Genomic DNA, 25,508 nt, shown 5'->3' on the forward strand with positions numbered 1-25,508 from the left:
ACGGGAGAGGCCACAGCAGTGAGAGGCCCTCATACCACAAAAAAAAAAAAAAAATCAACATTTCATAACAAATACTTTTGCAGGGTCTAATTCATCTTTCTGGCCTTATGCTCTGGCCAAAGTGCTTATTAATGTACCCTGCATATTATATTAGTCTTTAACACCTAGCACCGGGTCTTCATACAGTAGATTCTTAACATAGGTTTCATAGATGATTATACAAATATACCAGAGAAATCTGTGTACATATAGCAGCACCTATTAGAAGGCTCATTTAATGTTTTTCATTTTAATACATATTCTATATCATTGTTGTTCTGATTTATAAAATAATTGTCTAATAGTTTTTTTTTAAATCCAAGCAACACAGATATAAATATTACAAAAATAGGAATTCCCCAAAATACCAGAATACATCCTAACCATTGCTAATGGTTAAAAAATATATTCTTAAAGAACCTTTTTTCATGCCTATCATTTGTATAAACATGTATTTTAAGCAAAAATGGGCTTGAACTGTACACATTGATATTATTTTCGGTTTGCAGTATCTATATGAGAAGCTAACATCCGTCTTCTCATATAGATACAATTTAAAAACAGGAAGAAAAAAGGGAAAAAATTTTTTTCTCCTTGTACCTCTAAGGATTTAGATTTATTCTCTTAACAACTTTCCTATATATCATACAACAGTATTAGCTATAGTCATCATGTTGTACATTACATCCCTGCTAATTATAACTGTAAATGTGAACCTTTTGACCACCTTCATCCAATCTCACGAGCCACTCCCCCACCCCCGTGTCTGTTTACTACAACTCTTAGCTCTTTTTCTGAGTTTTGTTGTGTGTTTGCGCACGCACGCATGCGTGTGTGTGTTTAGATTCCACATATAAGTGAGATCATACAGTATTTGTCTTTCTCTGACTGATTTCATTTACCATAATGCCTTCAAGGTCCATGTTGTCACAGATGGTTCAGATTTTAATTCAATTATTGTTTTTCCTTTTCTCCTCCTGGAAGATACACTCCCTTTATAACATTCCCATAGCCAGACTCAAATTTCGAACGGTAGAGACTGTTGCCATCTTGTTAACCATTGTACTTTGCTTGGCTAGCATAGTGTCTGACACAGTGACACAGAATGCGTATTTTGGATGCATCGTCATGAAGGGCTCAATACTATAAAGGCACAGTGTGTTCTTTTGGCTACCATTTATAACTCAAGGAGTAGCTAGCTGTGTGGGTTTGGATGAGCTATTGATCTAACCTAGTATGACATTTTGAGACTATTTTAACTATCAGGTAAAAGGAAAATGCTTTAGTTAGGTCCAAAAAAAGGTGACACATATTTTCTGGAGAACAATACAAAGTACAATTTAATGGAATTTCACTTATTAATTTAAGGCAGACTGAATGGCTATTATGGGAAAAGTTACCAAATTGATATCTTATATTTAGCATACATTTATCTCATCGATGATATGCTCAGAAATGGAGGAAATAAGGGGTTTGTGCTTGACAATATTTAATAAAATGTTATTATATTATGCCAATTTTTAGAAGTTATTAACTCAGCATAAAAAGTATGAGGGTGTTAACTTATTCTTTATAATCTTTTATCAAAGACTGATTTTCTTCAACGTGAGTTTTGCTTACTGCTCTATAGTCCGATCAAGAAGAAAGTAAGAGTACTTGAAGTACCATAAAATGTGAACCAAGTTCAAAATAGACATGGTTATAAATTATCAAGTAAGGAATCTGATTCCATGAAGCCATAGTCGCCTTACTTTATATTTACATGATATAGTTTACTGAATAATATTCATTTAAATTTGATACTTCAGTCAAGCTATAAAATAATATTAGAAAAAGAAGGAGACATATCTGCATTTATGAAAGATTTCTGAGATAATGTGACAAATCAAGAAGTTTCCTCATTAAATAAAACTGGAATATTAGTACCTCAGGTTTATATAAGAATTGAATGAGAGTACATTTTATGTGTTTATTACCAGTTTTTATTATATAGTAGGTCCTCAATAAATGTTATCATTTCTACCAGTTTTTCACTACTAAAAAAGTGCAATTATTGAGACAGATTATACACATTTTGGGGCTGTGGGGTACAAAGTGGCTGTCCAGGAAAGTTTATCTACCATCAGATTATGAGATTGCCTTTTATTCCAAATCCATTTCAATTTGAATATTATTATTATAACTTTTACCAATACTGTTTTATTTTCATTTCTATCATTTACATTAGGAAATCATAAATTTTGAAGTGAAATTAAATGAGTGAAGGACTAGGGTCTTTAAAAATCTTGGCAAGTGCTTAGAAGTTCCCTTCAGACTCATTATAATGGGCTGAAATGGAAATTTACCAAAATGTCTTCCACTAATTAATGATTAGTAATTGTAGGTGTCTTGTATTGAAAGACCCCTTTCCCCTTATGCACCTGTGTTTCCCCTCTGCTCCTCCGGAAGTGTTTTTCCAGTTAGCAGTAACATTGTTAACTTTCTGGATCACTTACTATGTGCCAGGTAGTATGTCAAGTGATTTACATGCATTATTTTATTTCATTCTCATTACCACTTACGCAGTGGGCTACTTTCTTTACTCTTCCATTTCTTTAAATCAGCAACTTTCAAACTGCTTTGATTTGGTGACCCATCATTAGAAAGACATGTTACCTAGACTCTCAAAGCAATGTGCAGTGTAGCCTTACAGTTCTATTCTCTCCATCTCTCTCAGTATTGCTCTCAACCCACTAAATTTATCTTACAATCTACTAATCAGTCACCATTCACAGATTTTAAATAAAGCACTGCCTTAAGCGACAGTTCTAAAGCACTCATTATAACCTTTACCATTTGGTTACCATTTCATTCTGGACACATTCTTCCCCAGAGATAATGACTTTCAGCTTCAGTTTTGGTAGTTTCATGAAAGACAGTGTACTTTCACAGAGGCAGGTGAACCAAACACTACCCAATCCAGAGCCAGAAATGCCATGTCTAATTAGGAGTGTGTATATTCACTTTTAGAGTTCTAGGAATGTTGTTTCTTGATGGTCTTTGGCCACCTTCTAGCATAAGGCAGCAACATTTCTATAGATTACTCATATTCATTAAGATCTATGACCTTAGCTACAATTATAAGTCTGTTTCTACCAAAGTCTTCTGTTCTTCAAAATCTTCGATTACATGAAATTGTCACAGTTCAGCAGTATGGTGTAAATATTTGTCAGTAGCCAAATACTTAATTCATAGTTAAAGCACCAGGCAAGCACTGTTGCTCCCTGCTATTTCCCCCGCTTACTCCCAGTTTTGAGTTGACATCAAAGTGTTTAGATGCCTTTATTATATCAACTGAGAAAAATATTATGGTTAGATTTATTAATCTTCTAATTCACACGTGGTAACTTAATATGTAAATCTTTTTAGGCTAAAAAACCCTCCAGCCTAGGGTTGGGTCTACTTTACATGTTACTCATCTGAAATTTAGGAAAATAGAATAAAGTCAAATAGCCCACAATAGAATCCCCTAGCATATTGTTCTTTATGGGTTCCTATCCTCTGAATTAAATACTTAAACATGGTCACTTGTTACTTAATCTGCTTGAATGAATATGGCAATTTACATGTTCAATAGTAAGTCATGTATGAATAACAGGAGGTTTTGTGCTGTTCCATACATAATTTGCATTCAGTGATTTTTTTTTTCCCCCATCAATTACTAATCATAAAATGGAACTTTCTTATTAACCTAAACTTAGAAAAACTGTACTGTGTTTTGATGACTCTGTCAGCTTTTAAATTCTGACTGATTTTTTAAAGTGCTTGATGCAACTGTTAAATATGCAGTGCTTCTTTAAACTTCTTTAGTGATTATTAAATAATCAAATTAATTACTTCAAAGTGTAAAGTCCATCGTGTAGCAAAAGGAAAAATAGAGGATAGCCAGTAGTAATTGTATCTTTCCTATACTATTTCCTGTGCCTTTTCCCTATAGTGGGTTTCTACTAGCAAGTTTTGTGTCAGTCATTCATCAAAGGAAAACAGTGTTTTTTTCCTTAGCCAGCTACTAAAAAAGAATGTACATATAAAAGTCATTAAAGGAATAAAAAGAAAAGGAAATGATTACTGTTGATAAAAAGACAGGATAGTTGTTATCTTTAGAAGGAGCTAGATTGCTAGAGTGGTTCCATGGATGCTTTTTAACTGTTAAACCATACATATATGTTTAAGGAAGTTTCTCAGTATATCTCATTTATAATAAAAGTGAGGAAGAAGAAAGTTCTTAATTTTAACTACTTATATACTACTTTTTTAATGAAAACAACTTAAATTGTAAAGTTGCATTAAGATGTAGGAGTAAGGGGAGTTATTATTATATCATTACACTGTTTTGAAGTTTTTAATTCAAAAAACTTAGAGGTTCTCTTAAAAGTTAATGACTAGCAGGTATAACCTCAAAAAACAAAAACATTTAAACTGTTTAAACTAAAAATTACAATTCAGTTTTCTATTTTAGCAGTATGTCTTAGATAATTGATGTAGAGCAGACTTCTTTTGTTTGCCATTTATTTTATGAAGCTATTTAATAAGACAAATCTTTTAATAATGTGCACATTATTTACTAGAAAGGCAAGTTGAAGCTAAATTTTTATGTATTTATGATGTGGAAAAGAAAATAGTGCTTGTCAAAATTGAGTATCCCTGTCTGGAAATATACCCTACTAGTTACACAGACTCTTGAGCCAGATTGCTTGGGTTCTAATCTTTGCTCCACAAATTACTTGAAACTTCATGTAAATTAATTTCCTCATCAGTAAAATGCAGAAAATAATAGTACCTACTTTAGTTGGTTGTTGTGAGGACTAAATGAGTTATTGTATACAAAGCACTTTGCAGCGTGTAACATACAGTAAGTAGTATATGCATGATGGCTATTATTGTTATATAGCTTGAGCAAACAAGAAAAGCAGAAAATTTTATTTTTTAAGCACTTCCCTAGTAGTAATATATTTGACATATTGTTACAAATAATTGTCTGTTTTTTGTTGCAGTGTTTGGGAAATGGGAAGTAATGACAGCTGGCACCTGAACTAAGTACTTTCATAGGCAACACCATTCCAGAACTTCAGGATGAATGGGGATATGCCCCATGTCCCCATCACTACTCTTGCGGGGATTGCTAGTCTCACAGACCGTAAGTTTGGTTATTTTATCTAATTTATGTTCTACTCTGACATTGATTTTTAAAGAGGCTATAACATTAATTATTTGCAGCGTCATAAATAACAAAATGTGTAAAGATTTTAGATTTTGAATGACACACAACATTATTTTCTTTGGTTTATTGGCATAAATGTGAAAGTAATAGAATTAGTGTAGTCAACTAATAATAGATAAGACCTTAATTTCTGTTTCATGCTAAGGACCCATTAAGAAATGGTAGTGTGTGTTTGTTTAAAGGTCTTATATGATAAAGGGATAAATGCAAAAGTAAGGATCAAAGAAGATGAAACAAAGCATTAAGAAAAATCAAAACCAAAGAAGCATGGGTTTGCATATAGGAACTATTACAGACTTTTAAAAAAGCGTTTATGGAAATGGTAAGTGAAACTGCCCTTCAAAGAAGAAAATTTGATAGCCCAACATAATCTGATTTCTTAGTGACGTTTATTTTGAATGTCATGTTTAGTAATCTTTTGGAGTTTGTCATAGACGTCAAGAGCCTATTTTACCTGAACACTTAAGTTTAAGAACATCTTCATTCTCTTGAGATTTAATTAGTGTAGCATAATATTTTAGGGACTCATTCTTTTGGTAGGCAACTCTAATTCTTAGTCCCTGGGTAATGGTGCAAAAAGCTCCTCACAATGTTAGTCTTTATCCTACCTGAATAAAGGGATAAAGAGATATGAGAGGGGAGGGTAGACCGTGAGGAGAAGACATACTTTTCTTTGTATAGCAAGCATTATGCAAGATATGGGGCTTCATAAAAGGAGCTATAAGAAAATAACTTCAAGAAATGTTTTCATCTGTTTTCCCCAAAATACTATTTTTTTCTGTTATTAATTTCCAGCTAGTTTAAGCGGGGGTAAAATAGATACAGCCTACAGCTTTGCAGCAGGGCTAGTTTATAAAATCTGACATAACAAGAAAGTAGCCAGTAGGGTTAGAATAACTCAGGTAAGAAAGCTTTTGAAACAGTCTTTAGTTTTGGTTATCACTTTGTTATAGGTAAGGCATAAATTCATATGTAGGAGTACAGAATCAAATATACTACCAGGAATTTCTTTGCTAGGGGGCGGGGGCGGTGTCTGCCCATTATCTCAGCTGTACCTCATTTTAAAAATTTGCCCAATAAGCCCTACTTATTAAGTAATAATTTGTTTCCAGTGTTTTTATTAATAGAAACCCTGTTATTACCCATTGTGGCTGAGTGGCATGATAGTTATACTATATAGGTGATTAGAAATTAAACCAAAAACAAAGACACTGTAGTTAACTTTCTTAACTATTAGTTTAGACAAATGAACAAATTTCATTTATATGAAGATATTAAATAACTGAATTTAAACTACTGTAAAACATTTATGCCCTTTTGTTTGCTGTCAGAATAAAATGAAGAGAGACTATTTAGTAATTTATAACTTAAAGCAAAATTCCTTAGATATTTTTCTCCCTTCAGAATCCTATTCTGTGGACATTGTTCTGCTACCAAAGTGAACTCTTTATTTTTGTATTTATTTAAGCTTTTAAAAACACACATTACTTGTCTATCTGGTGAAGAGTCAGGTATTGTTAATTGGTTTATTTATTTGATTCTGATAAATCTTATAACAGAAATAATACAGTCTCAATTCTTGGAAATTACTTAGTTTTTAACCCTACTTTTTTTACTCACTTATTAAATTAATAAAGATTTAAGACATGAAAAGTTAGCACAGAGTTTTATTCTTAGAGAGTAGTATAATCTATTATGGTCCAAGGGATGTTTGGGGAATTTTAATAGAGTTGTTTGGGGTTTGTTGGGGGAGAGACGGAATGCCTTTTAATAAATTTGTCACATTTATAACTTATTTTTAATCCCCAAATACATTTAAACACTAAAGAGATTTCTTTCTGTCACTCAGTTTCTAATAATATGATTTTATTCCCAATAGTCCTGAACCAGCTGCCTCTTCCATCCCCTTTACCTGCTACAACTACAAAGAGCCTTCTCTTTAATGCACGAATAGCAGAAGAGGTGAACTGCCTTTTGGCCTGTAGGGATGATAATTTGGTTTCACAGCTTGTCCATAGCCTCAACCAGGTATCAACAGATCACATGTAAGTACAATCTGAAATAAAATGAAAAGTTTTGGTCTTACTAAGAGAATCAGTATTCCTGGTTTTACTTTTATTTCAAAAAAATTTTAATACATAGTTTATTTTAAATTATTTGAATATCCAAGTGAGAATATAGCCTTACTGTGATGAGATATTAATGAGATTTAAATAGGCCATAGTTATTTTGAGACAGTAGTTCTGACCATGTGATTCTATGAGGATCTTTTCGATTCTTATAATAATCTTGGAATTCATCAAGACAGATGTGTGCAGAGGTCTAATGTTGCTCACGAAGTTAGCTCCCTTTTTCCTGGAATTGCTGGAGTAGTTAGAATTCCCAGGCACTGGGGACTTTAATGCTGGCTTTATTTGGAGTAGGCTTATATGCTTTTCATGTAAAGTATAACAAGAACTCAAAGATTAACTTCAAGGCTACTACAGAATTTGGGACTAATTTTTTTCCAGGATTTATCATACAATCTGAACATAGGTGTGTATTTTCACACAATAGACTTTTAAAATAATATGCACTTAAATTACATAGCTTATTTACAGAACTTTTGCACGAGTATACTTTTTAAAATTTACTTTTTACTACAAAAGCAGTATATACTTGTAATATCTCAACACAAAAATGTAAAAAAGTTCACAACCCACTACTCAGCGGTACTCATGTGTCCTTCCATTCTTTTACTGTTGTTTAACTTAAAGTTCATTATTTAGGGGAATGAGGATAAACCACATTATAATGGAGAGGTCTCTGCCATTAGCTGTAGCACATACTTTAGGGCCATTTTTAAAGCTGATGAATTTAGGTGAAATACTAAATGTGAATTTTCTGATGGAGAAACTGAGAAATGATTGGTTATGTCACTCCAGAAATTCAACAGTGCCTAAATATTATATCACTTCTTATACATGTACATCCTTAATCAAAAGTTTTCACCACATATTTAAAGAGATAAGGGAAATAGCACATGTATAGTTATGATTTATTATATGGAGAGCTGCTTTAAGATTGCCCCCAGAAATTAATTTTATCAGTGGATACCATCTTTATGAATCTTAACTAGATTTAATGAGTGGAACAGTGACGTGTAGAATATAAGATTTAAAATACTGCCTATATTTAATTTTTTTATCATTTACCTTCCATACTTGTGAACTTAATTTGCTACTTCCTAATTGCAGCTATTCTTAACCACTTGCTTAGGTTTTTTCCCCTGATGGCTTTATTTGAGAAGAGAATAAAGAGGGGAAAATTATGTAACCTTGGGTCTTGTCTTAACCAATGTGCCAACATTATTTCATTCAGAGGACATGCTCAAAAAGACAGATCCACTCACATTCAGATGTAAGGGAGAAAATATATTCCAAGCCCAAATATCAACTTCTGTGCATAATTATCACTTCTACCCTTCCATTATTTTGAATAGTTTAGAATAGACACTATTTTCTCCTTTGAAACTAATATGAACATTCTTAAATAAACTTAAAATTCCATAAAATAACGTTTGGGGTTTTTTTTTTTTCTGTTTAAAATAAAATGGGGGGGGAAAAGAAGTCCGTAGAAGAACTCCCCTCTACCATTTTTTTGATAATTCTATTTCTTCTAGGATTAGCGTCTTCAAAAATCCACAAAACTGTTAGACATGCTTGTGTAATTTATTTTTATACCATAAGTCTTCTTGATTTTCTGCCTCAGCATTTTCTGAATTTCACTGGTGAATTCTTAATCATCCATCACTGTTTTAATGTTTTGTATTTATTTTTTCAATGCCAGAGAGTTGAAAGATAACCTTGGCAGTGATGATCCAGAAGGCGACATACCAGTCTTGTTGCAGGCCATCCTGGCGAGGAGTCCTAACGTTTTCAGGGAGAAAAGTATGCAGAACAGATATGTACAAAGTGGTGAGGTTTTTAATAATTGAATTTCATAGTATATATATTTTTAATGTGTCCCATATTAGAACTTGTTTCACATGTAATTAAAGTCAGGTGTGTCCTTTAACAAGCTAGCTTGTCATCTGTTAATGCTGTGTTGATACCTTGAATGAAGCCAAGAACGAAAAGGAAACTAAACGGATGTTAACATTCTTGCAATTTAATATGTAACTAAATTCCTTGGGAATTAGGCAAAGCTTAATATGTGGTTTGCTAGATATTTCAGACTTTATTAGTTCATTCAATGAAAAAGCTTTAGGAATTTTTTTTATTTAAAAAAATCATAGAATAGATATGAAAGGAGTCTTCATTAATCAAATAATAAATAAAAATATCTGCAGAGCTTCTCAACATGTAGTACATGTATAAATAATTATACCAGGTATTAGTTTTAGAATCGATGGTGACTATATTCATGGTTATGTAGTAATTGGTTTAACACTTCTGTTGCCTTAGCAATAGAAAAAGGTTTATAATAAGTATTACTATTAAGGAAAATTCTATTTATAGTAAGCATTAGAAAACCCATAAAAATGTGATGTCCAACACAGATATGATTTTTCTGTAGTCAAGAAGAACCTTTAAGTTAGGAGCATTGTTCTGGTCTGAAGCTTACTGAATCAGGCAAGCCCAAGTACTTGCTTCCCTCTCAAGATTAAAACAGTCAGAAGGGAATAGTTTAGAGAACCCAGGAAGGTCTAGTTTATTTAATTGGTTACTTGTATTCAAGAATATTGCCACATTTATTGACAGTACCTCCATGAAGCTTGCCATTCCATTTCTTAGTTTTATTTTTTAATAGTATTACTTTGTTGATTCTTTATATTTGTGTGTAAGTTGTGTTTTTAAAGCAATTGCATAGTTACTACCCATTTCCCAAAGTGAATCCAGGGAAATTTCCTTTTAGGAAATCAAAGGTAGGTATGCAGGGCAAGACTGTATCTTCATCAGAACTAATAAGCTAGATGGCAGTAGTAGGAGACAGATAGGAATGGTGAAAGGAAAGCTAGAATTACACATACTCTCGAAGAGTGTTGGAATGAAAGAAAATATGGAGAGATTGTTGATTGGAAGAAAGGCTATAGGCATACCTCGTTTTATTGCACCTCGCTTTATTGCGCTTCTCAGATATTGCCTGTTTTACAAATTGAATGTGTGGCAACCGCACATTGAACAAGTCTGTCAGTGCCATTTTTCCAGCAGCGTTTTACTTTGTGTCTCTGTCACATTTTGTTAATTATCACAATATTTGAAACTTTTTTATTATTATTGTATGTGTTCTGGTGATCTCTGATTGGTGATTTTTGAAGTTACTATTGTAATTGTTTGAGGGCACTAGGAACCGCGCCCATGTAAGACAGTGTAATCAATAAATGTATGTTTTGGCAGGACTGGCAGTTCCCCTCCTTGGGCCTCCCTATTTTCTGAGACACAACAATATTGAAATGAGGCCAGTTAATAACTCTACAATGGCCTCTTAAGTGTTCAAGTGAAAAGAACAGTCACATGTCTTTCACTTTAATCAAAAGCTAGAAATGCAGGCTTCCTTGATGGCGCAGTGGTTGAGAGTCCGCCTGCCGATGCAGGGGACACGGGTTCATGCCCCGGTCTGGGAAGATCCCACATGCCGCGGAGCGGCTAGGCCCGTGAGCCATGGCCGCTGAGCCTGCACGTCCGGAGCCTGTGCTCCGCAACGGGAGAGGCCACAGCAGTGAGAGGCCCACGTACTGCAAAAAAAAAAAAAAAAAAAAAAAAGCTAGAAATGCTTAAGCTTAGTGAGGAAGCCATGTCAAAAGCTAGGATAGGCCAAAAGCTAGGCTTCTTGTCCCATATAGCCACCTAGCAAAGGAAAAGTTCTTGAAGGAAATGAAAAGTGCTATACCCCAGTGAACACTTGAATGTTAAGAAAGCTAAATAACCTTATTGCTGAGATGGAGAAAGTTTTAATGGTCTGGGTAGAGGATCAAACCAGTCAGAGCATTCCCTTAAGCCAAAGCCTAATCCAGAGCAAGGCCCTAACTCTCTTCAATTCTCCGAAGGCTGAGAGAGGTGAGAAAGCTGCACAAGAAAAATTTGAAGCTAGCAGAGATTGGTTTATGAGATTTAAGGAAAGAAGCCATCTCCATAACATAAAAGTACAAGGCAAAGCTGCAAGTGCTGATGTAGAAACTGCAGCAAGTTATCCAGAAGATCTAACTAAAATAAAAAATGAAGGTGGCTGTGCTAAACAAAAGATGTTCAGTGTAGACAAAACAGTCTTGTATTGGAAGAAGATGCCACCTAGGACTTTCATGGCTGGAGAGGAGAGTCAATGCCTGGCTTCAAAGCTTCAAAGGACAGGCTGGCTCTCTTGCTAGGAACTAATACAGGTGGTGAATTTAGGTTGAAACCAGTGCTCATTGACCATTCTGAAAATCCTAGGGCCTTTAAGAGTTATGCAAAATCAACTCTGCCTGTGCTCTATAAATGGAATAACAAACCTGGATGACAAACATGTTTGTTTATAACATGGTTTATTGAATACTTTAAGCCCACTGTTGAGATCTGCTTCTCAGAAAAAGATTCCTTTCAAAATATTACTGCTCATTGACAGCACATCTGGTCATCCAGGAGCTCTGATGGAGATGTACAACAAAACTAATATTGTTTTCATGCCTGCTAGCACAACATCCATTCTGCAGCCCATGGATCAAGGAGTCATCTCAGCATTCGAGTCTTATTAATTTAAGAAATACATTTCATGAGACTCTAGCTTCCATAGATAGTAACTCCTCTGATGGATCTGGACAAAGCAAATTGAAAACTTTCTGAAATGTTTCACCATTCTAGATGCCATTAAGAACATTCATGGTTCATGGGAAGAGGTCAAAATATCAACATTCACAAAAGTTGGAAGAAGTTGATTCCAGTTCTCATGGATGACTTGTGAGGGGTACAAGACTCCAGTGGAGGAAGTAACTGCAGATGTGGTAGAAATAGCAAGAGAGCTAGAATTAGAAGTAAAGCCTGAAGATGTGACTTAATTGCTGAAATCTCATGATTAAAGTTTAATGGATGAGGAGTTGCTTCTTGTGGATGAGCAAAGAAAGTGGTTTCTTGAAGTGGAATCTACTTGTGGCTGAGATGCTATGAAGATTGTTAAAATGGCAACAAAGGATTTAGAATATTACATAAGCTTTAGTTGACAAAGTAGCAGCAGAGTTTGCGAGAATTGACTCCCAATTTTGAAAGAAGTTTTACTGTGAGTAAAATGGTGTCAAATGGCATTGCGTCCCACAGAGATGTCATTCATGAAAGGAAAGAGTCAAATCAATGCAGCAAACTTCATTGTTGTGTTATTTTAAGAAAGTGCCAGAGCCACCTCAACCTTCAGCAACCACCATTCTGATCAGTCATCAGCCACCAACATTGAGCAAGACCCTCCACCAGGAAAAAGATTACAACCTCACTGAGGGCTCAAACAATGGTTAGCATTTTTTAGCAATAAAGTATTTTTAAATTAAGGTATGTACATTGTTTTTTTTAGACATAATGCTATTGTACATTTAATGGACTACAGTATAGTGTAAACATAACTTTTATATGCACTGGGAAACCACAGGAAATTCATGTAACTCCCTTTATTGCAATATTTGTTTTACTGCGGTGTTCTGGAACCGTATCTGCAATATCTCCGAGGTATGCCTGTAATAGGAAATAGGATAAGGGCATTGAGTATAGGATGACGTAAATAAATGTAAGATTGAATAAAGGAAGTCTTCCGAGGCTATTTATACTACATTTTTATAACTTATATCTCTAATAAGAAACTTTGAGTATTCACCTTTCAGTCACATATTTTGTGGTTTTTACTATATATGCTTATTTTTTAGTCTGAAACATTGTTTCATTTCTCCATATCCTACTTTGTAAAAACAAACTAGCATTTAAAAACTGATTCATTGCATGTTGTGATTTTTTTTTTTCTAAGCATTTTCCATTTGGCTTTAAAATTTTAAAAGGTGATTTTTGGTTGTTAAATATAAATGTGAGTCACACATTTGGAAAAAATTTAATAATGTGCAAATCACTTCGTTCATAGTTCTTTGGATCTCTGAGAGAATCAGAAAGGACTACTAGTATTTCATTTGCCCCTTTTATTTATAAAGCCACTGCCTCCAAACTAGTAATTCCAGCTTGTCACAGTGATGACTGTTAATTCAGGAGAAAATACTTTTTAATTCCCATCTCATGGAGTCTTGCCCCCTTTCTCTCAAAAAAAAAAAAAAAAAATTCAGCAACAGTAGTTATAGTAATTAAATTATTAAGCCATGGAATATATGATTTAGTACTGAATTTGAGTTGGAAGAGAAAATTCATAAATTGAAATTTAGACTACATAGAAAATACGCTATTAGTGTTAGACTTTGAGGTGCTCTCATCTCATTCAGCCACTGTGGTAGAGCTACAATCCTTTCTGTAGTTCCTGGCAAATGAACATGTAACTTCTGTTTGAATGTTTCTGGTGAAAGGCACTTTTCATAGCAGCAGCAGGAAATGAAATTTGGGGAAATAATGTGATACTTGAAACTCCCAGAAAGATTGGCTATACATACCATAGAAAGGTCAGAGTTAATCATAGATTTTTATCTTTGATTTTAGAGTGTCTAAATAGCTGAATTTTTCTGCATCTCCTATATAACAAAATGCCACTTATGCAACAGTTGAAGGAACAATGTCTAACTTGAAAAGAAATGTGAGAATCTGAAAGCTCTTTTCACACTTTCATTCATTAAACATATATTCACTTAATCCTATTTTATGGCAAGAATTACTGTGGAAGAAAGAACAGGAGCATTCTGTTGTTTGTTAACAGACTTTCAGATGGTAATTTCAGTACTTCAGACTTTGGGCCCCTAAGTAAAGTACTTTTTAAAACTTAGGTCCGGGGCTTCCCTGGTGACGCAGTGGTTGAGAGTCCGCCTGCCAATGCAGGGGACACGGGTTCCTGCCCCAGTCTGGGAAGATCCCACATGCCGCGGAGCGGCTGGGCCCGTGAGCCATGGCCACTGAGCCTGTGCGTCCGGAGCCTGTGCTCCGCAACAGGAGAGGCCACAACAGTGAGAGGCCCGCGTACCGCAAAAAAAAAAAAAAAACGAAAAAAAAACTTACGTCCGAATCACAATGAAATAGAGTTGTAAAATTAAGCTCCTAAGGTGGGAGATGTATATAATAAAGTATTCCATGTAATAGAAAAACCATCCAAAAGCCTGTTGTAGACAGAAGTGTGTAGTATTTGGAAAGAGGTTAGATAGAGCAACTTCTGAAAGTTCTTTTCAATTCTAAGGCTAAATGATAGGACAATAAGTAAGCAAGTAACTTTAAAAACAAAAAATTATGTCTCTGTCCCTGGATTAGTTATATGCTAAAAGGATGTTTTGGTAAAATTGGTTGTACTTGAAATTTATAGTTTCTATATTTTGCTCTACAAACTTAACATGTTGGTCAAAAAGAAAAGAACAGAAAGAACTTTTGAATGTTTGTGAAAGAATGATTGATTTAAATCACTTAAAGAATGCTTTACCATTGGAAGAAAATAACATGTTTTTACCATTTTTGTATGTTGTGTAGGAATGATGATGTCTCAGTATAAACTTTCTCAGAATTCCATGCACAGTAGTCCTGCATCTTCCAATTATCAACAAACCACTATCTCACATAGCCCCTCCAGGTAATGTATATATCATTTTATTAAGTACTGTTTTCTGTAGTAAATATGCTTGGGAATATATAGTGTATACATATATTTAGGTAATGGTGAATTACGTGTAGTTAAAAAGTTTAGATGCTTAGCCTTAAATAGTAACCCACATGAATATTTGCCTTAAAATGTTATATGTGGAAATGCTCTAATATACTAATTTAAATAAATAGTAACTTAATTTCATACAAACAAAAGAATGTGTTAAAATAACAAGCGTGTTTGAGATAAATAAGAAAATTCATTGAGTAGAATTTAGGGAGCATGTAAAATAAATGAATTACTCCAGTTTTTACAAACTGCTTAATATAACTCTTAGATTATGAATTGTGAATGATTTTTGTATGTTATTTATTTTTCAGAATTTTTCTGTGTACATATATTTTATACAAATTAGAGTTTGGAGAATTTTATGACAGTGAAATATCAAGGAATATCATATTTATTTCATTTCCTGATATTGTTTATTTGGATTTTGGGTTTTAGCCGGTTTGTGCCACCACAGACAAGCTCTGGGAACAGATTTATGCCACAACAAAACAGCCCAGTGCCTAGTCCATATGCCCCACAAAGCCCTGCAGGATACATGCCATATTCCCATCCTTCAAGTTATACAACACATCCACAAATGCAGCAAGGTAAGAAAGTTGCTTGTTTATTTAAAGGGAATGCCTCTAGTTCCCAGCAAATTCATTTTTTTCTTTTTATAAATTTTAAAACACAGATACTAAACTGTATACTTTTTTGTCAATGAACATTTCTTTTAAGCTGTGGCTTATATTATTAAAAATATGTTACATTTATTACTTGGGAAGTCATCTGGGAGATAAAAAGATCAGTGTAATTTGACTCTTTGGATTACCTTATTATATTATACAACTGAGTATATCTGGTTATGAAATTAGGAACTGCTTTATTTAATTGGGCTTCTTACAGTAGCACTAAGTCAAAGAAGAATTACGTTTTAATTAGTAAAGTATATGTTGTGTGAAAATTTTAATATCAAGTAGATACAGTACTGGTAGAGGAAAATTAATAATCTTGGATTCAAAATTTTCTGGGATTAGATTATTAGTTCTCATTTGAAGTCAATTGTTGATAATATGATGTCTTTTTAAGATCATACTGCGTTGGGCTCTATGTCATGGCTATTAAATAATGTATTTACTAGTATATTGTACTTTTTTAAAGAAATTTTGAAAAGTACAAAAGATAATATAACAGATATCTGTGTTTTTATCCCTCATAATTAACAGCAGATTTTTAACATTCACAGTCAGTCATTAGTACCTGTTTGTATTCTTGGTTTTTTATTATGCATGAATCAAAACATGCTTCATTTATAAACTTTTATCTTACAAACTTTTAACTTAGTGTCATCTATTAAAACAGCCAATTTCTGGTTTTCCAAAGCTAGATAATGAAATGGTAGGTTGAGCCTATTTTATATAGTAAGTCAAGGAAAAACTTGGAGACCAATCACACCTTTGGAATAGAAACCTCCAAAGTTATAGAATTTAGTGTGAGTACTGAACAGAAGTATGCGTGTATATGGGCTCTTGATACTTGTGAAATATTACTCTGGTATGCCAAAGTTATGTGAAACATTTTAAATGTAATTAATAAGAGGGAAAATATTGAAAGGACACATTTGCTTCATATGGAAATATCCACATAAATATGTGTAGAAAACATAAATTTTTACTCTAAACACTGTTGTTGTTTTATAACAAGATAAACCCAGCTTTTTCAAAAGAATACATTGAAATCACAAAATCAAAAGAAAAATGTAGTTTGAGGGCCTATTCAGTAATGAGTCATTTCTTAGAAATTCTTGGATACTTGAGAGACCAAAGATAATACAAGGGATTAGCCCCACACAGATACCAAAATTATTATAAATAAGAAAATTTAATGTGGTAAGGAACAAATAGATTGGTAAATGGGACAGAAATGGGTCCAGAAATAAGGCAGATGTCTGTGGGAATATAGAGTTTGTGAAAGGTAATATTTAAAAAACACTTTATAAAAAATACAAAAAACAAAAAAAACACTTTATATTATAAAAATTTTAACAATGCAGAAAAGTTGAAAGAATAGCACAGTGAAACATTTCACCAACAGGCATTCTGCCTCTCTGTCCTTAAATACATCTGCTAGGAAGTCAGTTCTCCTTTATAAACACCAAGTGTAATAATTTACCCCTAAAAAAATTAAGAACATTTCTGTAGTATCATCTGATGCCATCTACATTGTTTTCACCAGTTGACCTCAAATATGTCTTTTATAACCTTTTTTTCCCCACATATGATCTAATCTAGTTTCTCACACATTGCATTTGGTTTTTACATCTCTTTTGACTCTTTTAATCTAAACAGTCCCATACCCTTTCCCCATGACAGTAATTTTTGGTTTTTTGAGGAGTCTGTGCTACTTTTGTTGTAGAATATCCCATATTCTAGACTTCACTGTTTCCTCATTGTGTTGTTTAATTTGCTTATATACTTCTTATATTTCCTACCAACTGGAAGTTATCTTTAAAGGCTCTGTTAGTTTCTAGTTGTATATTTTTGGCAAGGGTACTAAATAAGTAATGTTGTACACTTGATATTGCATCACATCAGAGGGCATATAATGGCAAGTGGCTTCATTATTAGTGACATTTAGGTAATGACTACTCCATGTCTTCTTTTATAAGGAACATAATATTTCTTTGCAATCAGTGAGCAATCTGTCAGGTGATATTTTGAGATCATGTAACTGTCCTATTTCCTATTAATCTTTATCCTAAAGGGTTTACCATCCAATAATGATTCTCTTTTCATCAGTTTTTACACTGGTCATTGGAAAATGGTGATTTTCCAATTTTGTCATTCTAAAGATGGTATTTTGAATCAGTATGTAATAATGGATTGTTTAATAAATCATGTTGGATTGGTTGGCTAGGCATTTTGAAATTTTATTTGGATTCCTAGATCATCTAGAGCAAAAGTGTTCTAGATGGATGAACTATTTACGTTTGTATTTTAAGTCATAAAATTATAAGAAGAAGGGGCTTCCCTGGCGGCGCAGTGGTTAAGAATCTGCCTGCCAATGCAGGGGACACGGGTTCGAGCCCTGGTCCGGGAAGATCCCACATGCCGCGGAGCAACTGAGCCTGAGTGCCACAACTACTGAGCCTGCACTCCACAGCCCGCGAGCCACAACTACTGAGCCCATGTGCCACAGCTACTGAGCCTGCACTCTAGAGCCCACGCTCTGCAACAAGAGAAGCCACTGCAATGAGAAGCCCGCACACCACAACGAAGAGTAGCCCCCGCTCTCCACAGCTAGAGAAAGCCCTCACACAGCAAGGAAGACCCAGTGCAGCCAAAAATAAATTAATTAATTTAAAAAGAAATTATAAGAAGAAAACATGGGGTGAATTTTGGGTACCTTAGGGTTGAGAAGGCCTTGTTTCTAAGCAGGACTGGATTCTAGAAATGGAAAAAAACCCCAGATTAATTCTAAATTTCTGTGTAATAGGAGAGAACAAATAAGGACAAGTAAATTTAGGGAAACAACTTTTTCAATATTTATTACAAAGTATTAATTTTAAATACAGCAAGATCTTATGCAGGTTGATAAGAATAAGACAAAAATAGACTAAAGAATTAAACAATTTACTGAAAAAGAAAAGCAAAGTGGATATGGAAAGATTTAATACATATACGAAAGTATGGTCAACCTGGCTCACAATTAAAGAGATGCAAATCAAAATTAAATTGAAATAAAATTTTATAGCTATCAGATTAGTAACATTTTATAGTGTGCAGGGAAATTTGAACTTCATACATTCTTCATAGGGACATAAATTGATACAACCATTTTAGAGAGCAGTTTGACAATATCTGTTCCAGTTTAAAATACATACCTCCTTCAGTTGTTAAAAATCTATCTCCCTGGGCTTCCCTGGTGGCACAGTGGTTGAGAGTCCGCCTGCCCATGCAGGGGACGCGGATTCGTGCCCTGGTCCGGGAAGATCCCACATGCCGCCGAACGGCTGGGCCCGTGAGCCATGGCTGCTGAGCCTGTGCGTCCGGAGCCTGTGCTCCGCAATGGGAGAGGCGACAACAGTGAGAGGCCCGTGTACCGCAAAAAAAATCTATCTCCCTTACAAGTAGGAGTGGGGCTAAAAATGCTCAGGCAGTTTTATCTCAAGTTCTAGCAAGCATTCATGGAAAAGATATTCTATTCTTACATGGATTAAAGACTAAGTGTGAAAAAACAAAACTATGAAACTTTTGAAAGAAAATATCAGAGAGTAATTTTTATGCTTTTGTGTTAAGTAGGGAATCTGAATGTCCAATACACATGAAAGATGCTTGCCTTCACTGTTAATTAAGGAAGGAAATGCTAATTAAAGTGGCTATCAGAGACATTTCCCATCTTCAAATTGATGAAAATCATTGGCAAGGATATAGAGCAGTATGAACACTTATCTACTACCAGTAGAGTGGACATAAATAATTTGGAAAGCTATTCGTTAATATTTAGTAAGGTTTAAAAACAGGAATATCCAGCAATTTCACTCCTAAGAAACATTTGTAAAAAAGTCATATACAAGAATACACATTACAGCATTGTTTATGATGACAAAAATACTCAAGCAATCTAAACTACTAACAAGGGACTTCCCTGGTGGCACAGTGGTTAGGACTACACGCTTCCAATGCCGGGGGCCCAGGTTCAATCCCTGGTCCAGGAACTAGATCCCACATGCATGCCACAACTAAGAGTTTGCGTGCTACAACTAAGAGTTTGCATGCCACAACTAAGGAGCCAGCAAGCCTCAACTAAGAATCCCGCCTGCCGCAGCTAAGACCTGGCACAAACAAACAAATAAATATTTTTTAAAAATAAAAAAATAAACTAGTAACACAAGGATGGATAAAGTATGTACATTATGCAGCAGAATATACGTATTTATTCAAAGTAAATGAATTTAAAACTACATATATAAAAATGGATACATTTCAACACAATATTGAATTTAAAAAGCAAGTTATAGAAGGATATATACAATACATATACCATTTATACAAAGTTATAATGTGCAAAACAGTGCTATGTGTTATTTAAGAATATATTCATTTATAGCAAAGCTAAAAAGGTATTCATAGGTAGAGTGAACTCTAAATTCAGTATAGTGATTACTTTTAGGGAATAAGGGGAAGGAAATAGAGGAGAGGAATATGCAGATATATGGAGAGCTTCAGCCATATCTAATGTCTTATTTCTTTTCAAAAATCAATCTGAATGACTTGTGGCAAAGTGTTAAGATTTGATCAAGCTCTGGATAGTCAGCCAGCTCATTATATTAGTCTTTGTAATTTATGTATGCTAAAATATTACTTGTGAACAATTATTATTGTCCTGTAAGAATTTTAACAGTTTATTTTTATAAAGCTTTTTTAAAATTCTTATTAATTTCAGCATCGGTATCAAGTCCCATTGTTGCAGGTGGTTTGAGAAACCTACATGATAATAAAGTTTCTGGTTCGTTGTCTGGCAATTCTGCTAATCATCATGCTGATAATCCTAGACATGGCTCAAGTGACGACTACCTACACATGGTGCACAGGCTAAGTAGTGACGTATGTAATATATTAGTTGTCATTAAGGTAATAAAATAGTTCTAATATTTGTCTTATAACCTAGTATTTCAGTTCTGTAATTTGAAGGATATCTACCTTTTATTGAGGATTATACTGGGTCTGAGAATCTAGCTGTACCTGTAGAGCAGGGTTGATAAACTGGCCAATAGTCTGACCCATAAACTAAGACTGATTTTCACAGTTATAATAAAGAGTTTAAAAGAACAACAACAAAGAATGTTATGTGACAAACTGTATATGATCCATAAAGCCTGAAATACATACTATCTGTCGCATTACAGAAAAAGTTTGCCAACCTCTGGTCTAGAGGTTTAGGTCCGTAATGAAATATACTTCATTTTTAAATGTTTGCTCACACAGATGTCCTCTTAAATAATGAGCCTTTATTTATTAGTGCTTAGCTCTTTTTCCCTCTAAGACTTGTACAGAAATTTTTTCCCTGAAATTTAATGTTGCTTTAATGTTACTGAAATATTCCACATACTGGAAATCTGTCTTGTCATTGGTTTGGTGGTATTATCGCATAAGTTACATGTATTTAAGTTTAACAAAGATGACATTGGACTCTGCCCTCAAGACATTTACATTTACAGCCTGGTGGGATGTTCAGAGCTCCTTTGGTAGAAAATAGCAAACAAAAATGGAGCATACTAGTAATACCAGTTTTCTTATTCATTGCTATGCTTAGGCTGTTGATTCTTTTGGATACAATTTCAATTCTTCTAAGATATACCACGAAGAAAACAGGAAAGTGCAGAAGAATAATGCTTTTGAATACCAACACTTTACCTGTCAGTAATTTATGTCTTTTATTGGTTCTCTTTAAGATTTCTATAAAGCCTCTTCTATCATTCAAGATATAAATGTTATACTCTATTCCTAGGATGGAGATTCTTCAACAATGAGGAATGCTGCATCTTTTCCCTTGAGGTCTCCACAGCCAGTATGTTCCCCTGCTGGAAGTGATGGAACTCCAAAAGGTATCATTGTAACTAAAATTTCCTTAAATTTTTCACATTTCAAGTTGAGTAAAGAATTCAGACTTCTTAATGCAGTTACCAAAAATTATTCTCTATTGTTTTTCACTTATTGTAGGAAAAAATGAACCTGTACTTACTGATACTGTTTTCAGATATATACAGTATCATTCTTACTAATAATCCAGTGGTCTTTTCAAACCACAGTCTTTTTCATCTTTCTTAAATATTTGAAATTATTGATCAGCTTTCCCCAATCTTCACCCTCCCCCCCAAACTTATTTTGTATTGAATCCACCTATTTTCCTCATCCTTTTTTCATTGATTTTTTTTCTTCATTAGCTCTTTTCTCTGCTCTATCATTTCTCAAGATTTCTATCATTAGATTTTTAATCTTCCATTGTACTTTTTTCCTTGGCTATTTTACTCAGTTTTGGTAATAGCGTTTGTTACTTTTATGAACAGGGCCCCCAAATCAATGTCTTTTGCTTCCAGTCCTGTCTCCCAAGTTGTAATTTTTCATTTCCGGACAAAACCTCCTCATATCTAGCTGGTATTTCAAATTCATGTTCAAAATTGTACTCACTGTTCTTTCTGCCATTCCTGTTTCTCTTAATGCTATTCCAAATCCTGAATTATCTTTAAAGTCTTCTCTTACTTCTTCGGTAGTCATTTATCAAAATCTGGCCTGTTCTATGTTAATTACTTCACTAGATCTCTTACACCTACTTTCATTTCTGCTTATTAAAATCGTATTAATTCTTCAAATTCTAAGTTAAATGGGTGATCTTCTATTGACCCTTCCCTGGTTTCCCCAAGCCGTTAATTTCTGTTTTTTCTAATAACTTACCCTGTACTATCTTATGGACGTGAATTTTATTTATCTTCAAATTCCCAAAGAACCTTGTGTGGTCTTCTGTGTATAATAGAGTCACAAAATTCTGAGTCCATGTTTGAACTATTTTTTAAAATACTTAAAACTAAGGTCTAATAATTGGAGTCATCCAAGTTTGTTGGAAGAGAATATTGTATCCACTTTAAAGAAGTAGCTTTTAATTAATTGCAATATAGCTGATAATAAATTTTATCTATCTGTGACAAATTCTAATTATAGCCGTCTAAAACATGGACTGGTCTGCCTCATTGTAAAGATTTTTTTTTCAGAGATTATGTTCCAACTCTTTGATCAGGGATATTCTTCATGAGGTGAAAGTTGAACTTTTATGAGCCATTCTAATTCAATAATTAGAATTATGAGCCATTCTAATTCTATAATTCTGTGAATTTCCAGACATAGAAGTAACCCAGCTTCTGAAAGAGAGAACAACTTCCAGAGTAACTCTATTTGTACTTTAGGTGTCAAAGTTAGGTACATATCTCACAAGTATTTTCAGAGTAAGAAATAATCAGAGTGCCAGGGAGGAATAACAGTGGGATAGCTGGTTGCTCTAGATAACCAGACCATTTTTCCTCTAACTGTTGAGGATGGATAGATGAGTGAATGGATGAATGGATTGTTAGGTGGATAGATAACTTTAGATAGAAAGAGAAGAAAACTTTAGGACAGTTAACCTCACGAACACATTAGTCATCAGAAGCCTCTATTTCTGTTCGTGAGGGTTTTTTCCAACTAGTTTTGAAGGTTGAATGCATCTTCAATTAGCCTAGTTTAATTTTTAGATAAATTGTTGGAATTTAAAGTTCTAAAATATATATAATGTGACACGTAAACTTTAAATAAAAAGGCAATATGACGTGTTATAACGTGTAAGATGTTATGGAAAACCCGAACGAACATTTTTTGGCCAACCATATATAAAGCACTTTTAGCTTGACTGATTTTTATAATTTCCTATGGGTTTTTAAAATTTTTATAATTAATTCAAAGAAATGTATATATTATTCAGATACAATTATACTTTTATTTCTGAAGCATATTGATGCAGTTCTTCCTCATTGACAACTTGTTAACTAGGAAAAATTTTCCCATTCGATTAGCTTACTTTTAACACTTCCTTATATCGTATAGTGTTTAATTTAATGGGATCTGGGCTGAAGATATTTTATTTGCTGGACCTGCATATTTTTCTAATAAAAGGAGGATTAGCAAGCTGAAGAGAGTATGTGAATGATGTTAAGTGGAGGGAGAAAGAGAAGACCACATAAAGGTATAAATTAATACTTTACCACCAATTTTTTAAGTAAGTGAAGACTGATCATTGTAATTTTTCCCACTTCCTTTTTCTTATACCATTAAATATTCCTGTGAGTGTACACCCTAGGATTAATTTTTTTATTTTTTTGTAATTTGACAGACTTATTTTTACTTTATACACATCAGTTTTCTTAGATAATAAGTGAGAGAATAGAGATTATCATACCCAAAATATTTGTGTTGCATCTTTAGAAATAGTGAAGTCTTTGCCATTTTCAAGCTAAGTATTTATATTTTTTACGTGAAAAAATAGAAATAATACTGGTCTGGAAGATGGAATACTCATATTTTAATTCAAACCTGGATCATCTACCAGCAAGCAAAAAGACCATGGGGGACACATCTTTAGGCTTTCTTTTCATATTCTGTAAATAAGTAGCTTGGATGAGATAATTTAACATTTTTTCTAGTGGTACTGTATTGTCACTTATTTAATATGTCTATCACATTGTCTGAAAATGTAAAACTAGCACAACTGTTCGTTCCTGTTGAATTGTTTTTGTAGGATCAAGACCACCTTTAATCCTACAGTCTCAGTCTCTGCCTTGCTCATCACCTCGAGATGTTCCACCAGACATCTTGTTAGATTCTCCAGAAAGAAAACAAAAGAAGCAGAAGAAGATGAAATTAGGCAAGGATGAAAAAGACCAGAGTGAGAAAGCTGCAATGTATGATATCATTAGCTCTCCATCCAAGGACTCTACTAAACTTACATTAAGACTTTCTCGAGTAAGGTCTTCAGACATGGACCAGCAAGAGGATATGCTTTCTGGTATGGAAAATAGCAATGTTTCAGAAAATGATATTCCTTTTAATGTGCAGTACCCAGGACAGACTTCAAAAACACCCATTACTCCACAGGATGTAAACCGCCCACTAAATGCTGCTCAGTGTTTGTCGCAGCAAGAACAAACAGCATTCCTTCCAGCAAATCAAGTGCCTGTTTTACAGCAGAACACTTCAGTTGCTACAAAACAGCCCCAGACTTCTGTGGTACAGAATCAGCAACAGGTATCACAACAGGGACCTATATATGATGAAGTGGAATTGGATGCATTGGCTGAAATTGAGCGAATAGAGAGAGAATCGGCTATTGAAAGGGAGCGCTTTTCAAAAGAAGTTCAAGATAAAGGTAAAATAGTCTCATTACTACCACTTCATGCTCTTGGCAAATATTTAACTATAATGTCAAAAAAGTTTTTTAAAGTAACTCTTCTTTTTCTCATTATATTTTATAATTTTTAATGTTTCTCCTCAATTATGGTTTTATTACTAAAATGCTCGTCCCTCAGAAGTTAAAGCTTAATTTCATTTTTTATCTAAAACCACTATCTGAGATATGGTAATTCTATATGACACATCTGTCACCTATTATATACCAAGTGATTTTATCTGTGTTTGTCTACTAAAATGAACATAAGCATTTCTATATTACATGTGTTTTCCACAAGTTATGTTAATAGAATTTTGCATCTTCACCTTTTTTCTACCAAAACAAGGTTAACCACTATAGAATTATTTTGAATCATTACATTTAAGAAAAGTTTGTATGTTTATTATGCGATTAGATTTTTCACTTAGTTTCTAATTCTGTCACCTCTTAATAAATGTGAAGTTTTTTTTAAGTAAAA

The 25,508-nt window shown here is 33.8% G+C and overlaps 1 protein-coding gene across 2 annotated transcripts in view; it reads left to right on the forward strand.

The window, feature by feature from the left end:
- NIPBL (NIPBL cohesin loading factor) overlaps positions 1 to 25,508 on the forward strand; it is a 187,460-nt gene that overhangs the window by 65,553 nt on the left and 96,399 nt on the right. For both annotated transcript variants that reach the window (XM_029218162.1, XM_029218163.1), the window contains exons 2-9: positions 5,073 to 5,215; positions 7,179 to 7,344; positions 9,128 to 9,255; positions 14,899 to 14,998; positions 15,515 to 15,666; positions 20,504 to 20,664; positions 21,569 to 21,665; positions 24,383 to 25,009. In XM_029218162.1, coding sequence (XP_029073995.1) covers positions 5,152 to 5,215; positions 7,179 to 7,344; positions 9,128 to 9,255; positions 14,899 to 14,998; positions 15,515 to 15,666; positions 20,504 to 20,664; positions 21,569 to 21,665; positions 24,383 to 25,009 — 1,495 coding nt within the window. In that variant the 5' untranslated portion in view covers positions 5,073 to 5,151. The remainder of the gene's footprint in view (positions 1 to 5,072; positions 5,216 to 7,178; positions 7,345 to 9,127; positions 9,256 to 14,898; positions 14,999 to 15,514; positions 15,667 to 20,503; positions 20,665 to 21,568; positions 21,666 to 24,382; positions 25,010 to 25,508) is intronic.

The sequence above is a fragment of the Monodon monoceros genome, unplaced genomic scaffold (assembly GCF_005190385.1).
Source record: "Monodon monoceros isolate NGI ecotype Baffin Bay Population unplaced genomic scaffold, NGI_Narwhal_1 Super_Scaffold_12, whole genome shotgun sequence".
Classification (NCBI taxonomy): domain Eukaryota; kingdom Metazoa; phylum Chordata; class Mammalia; order Artiodactyla; family Monodontidae; genus Monodon; species Monodon monoceros.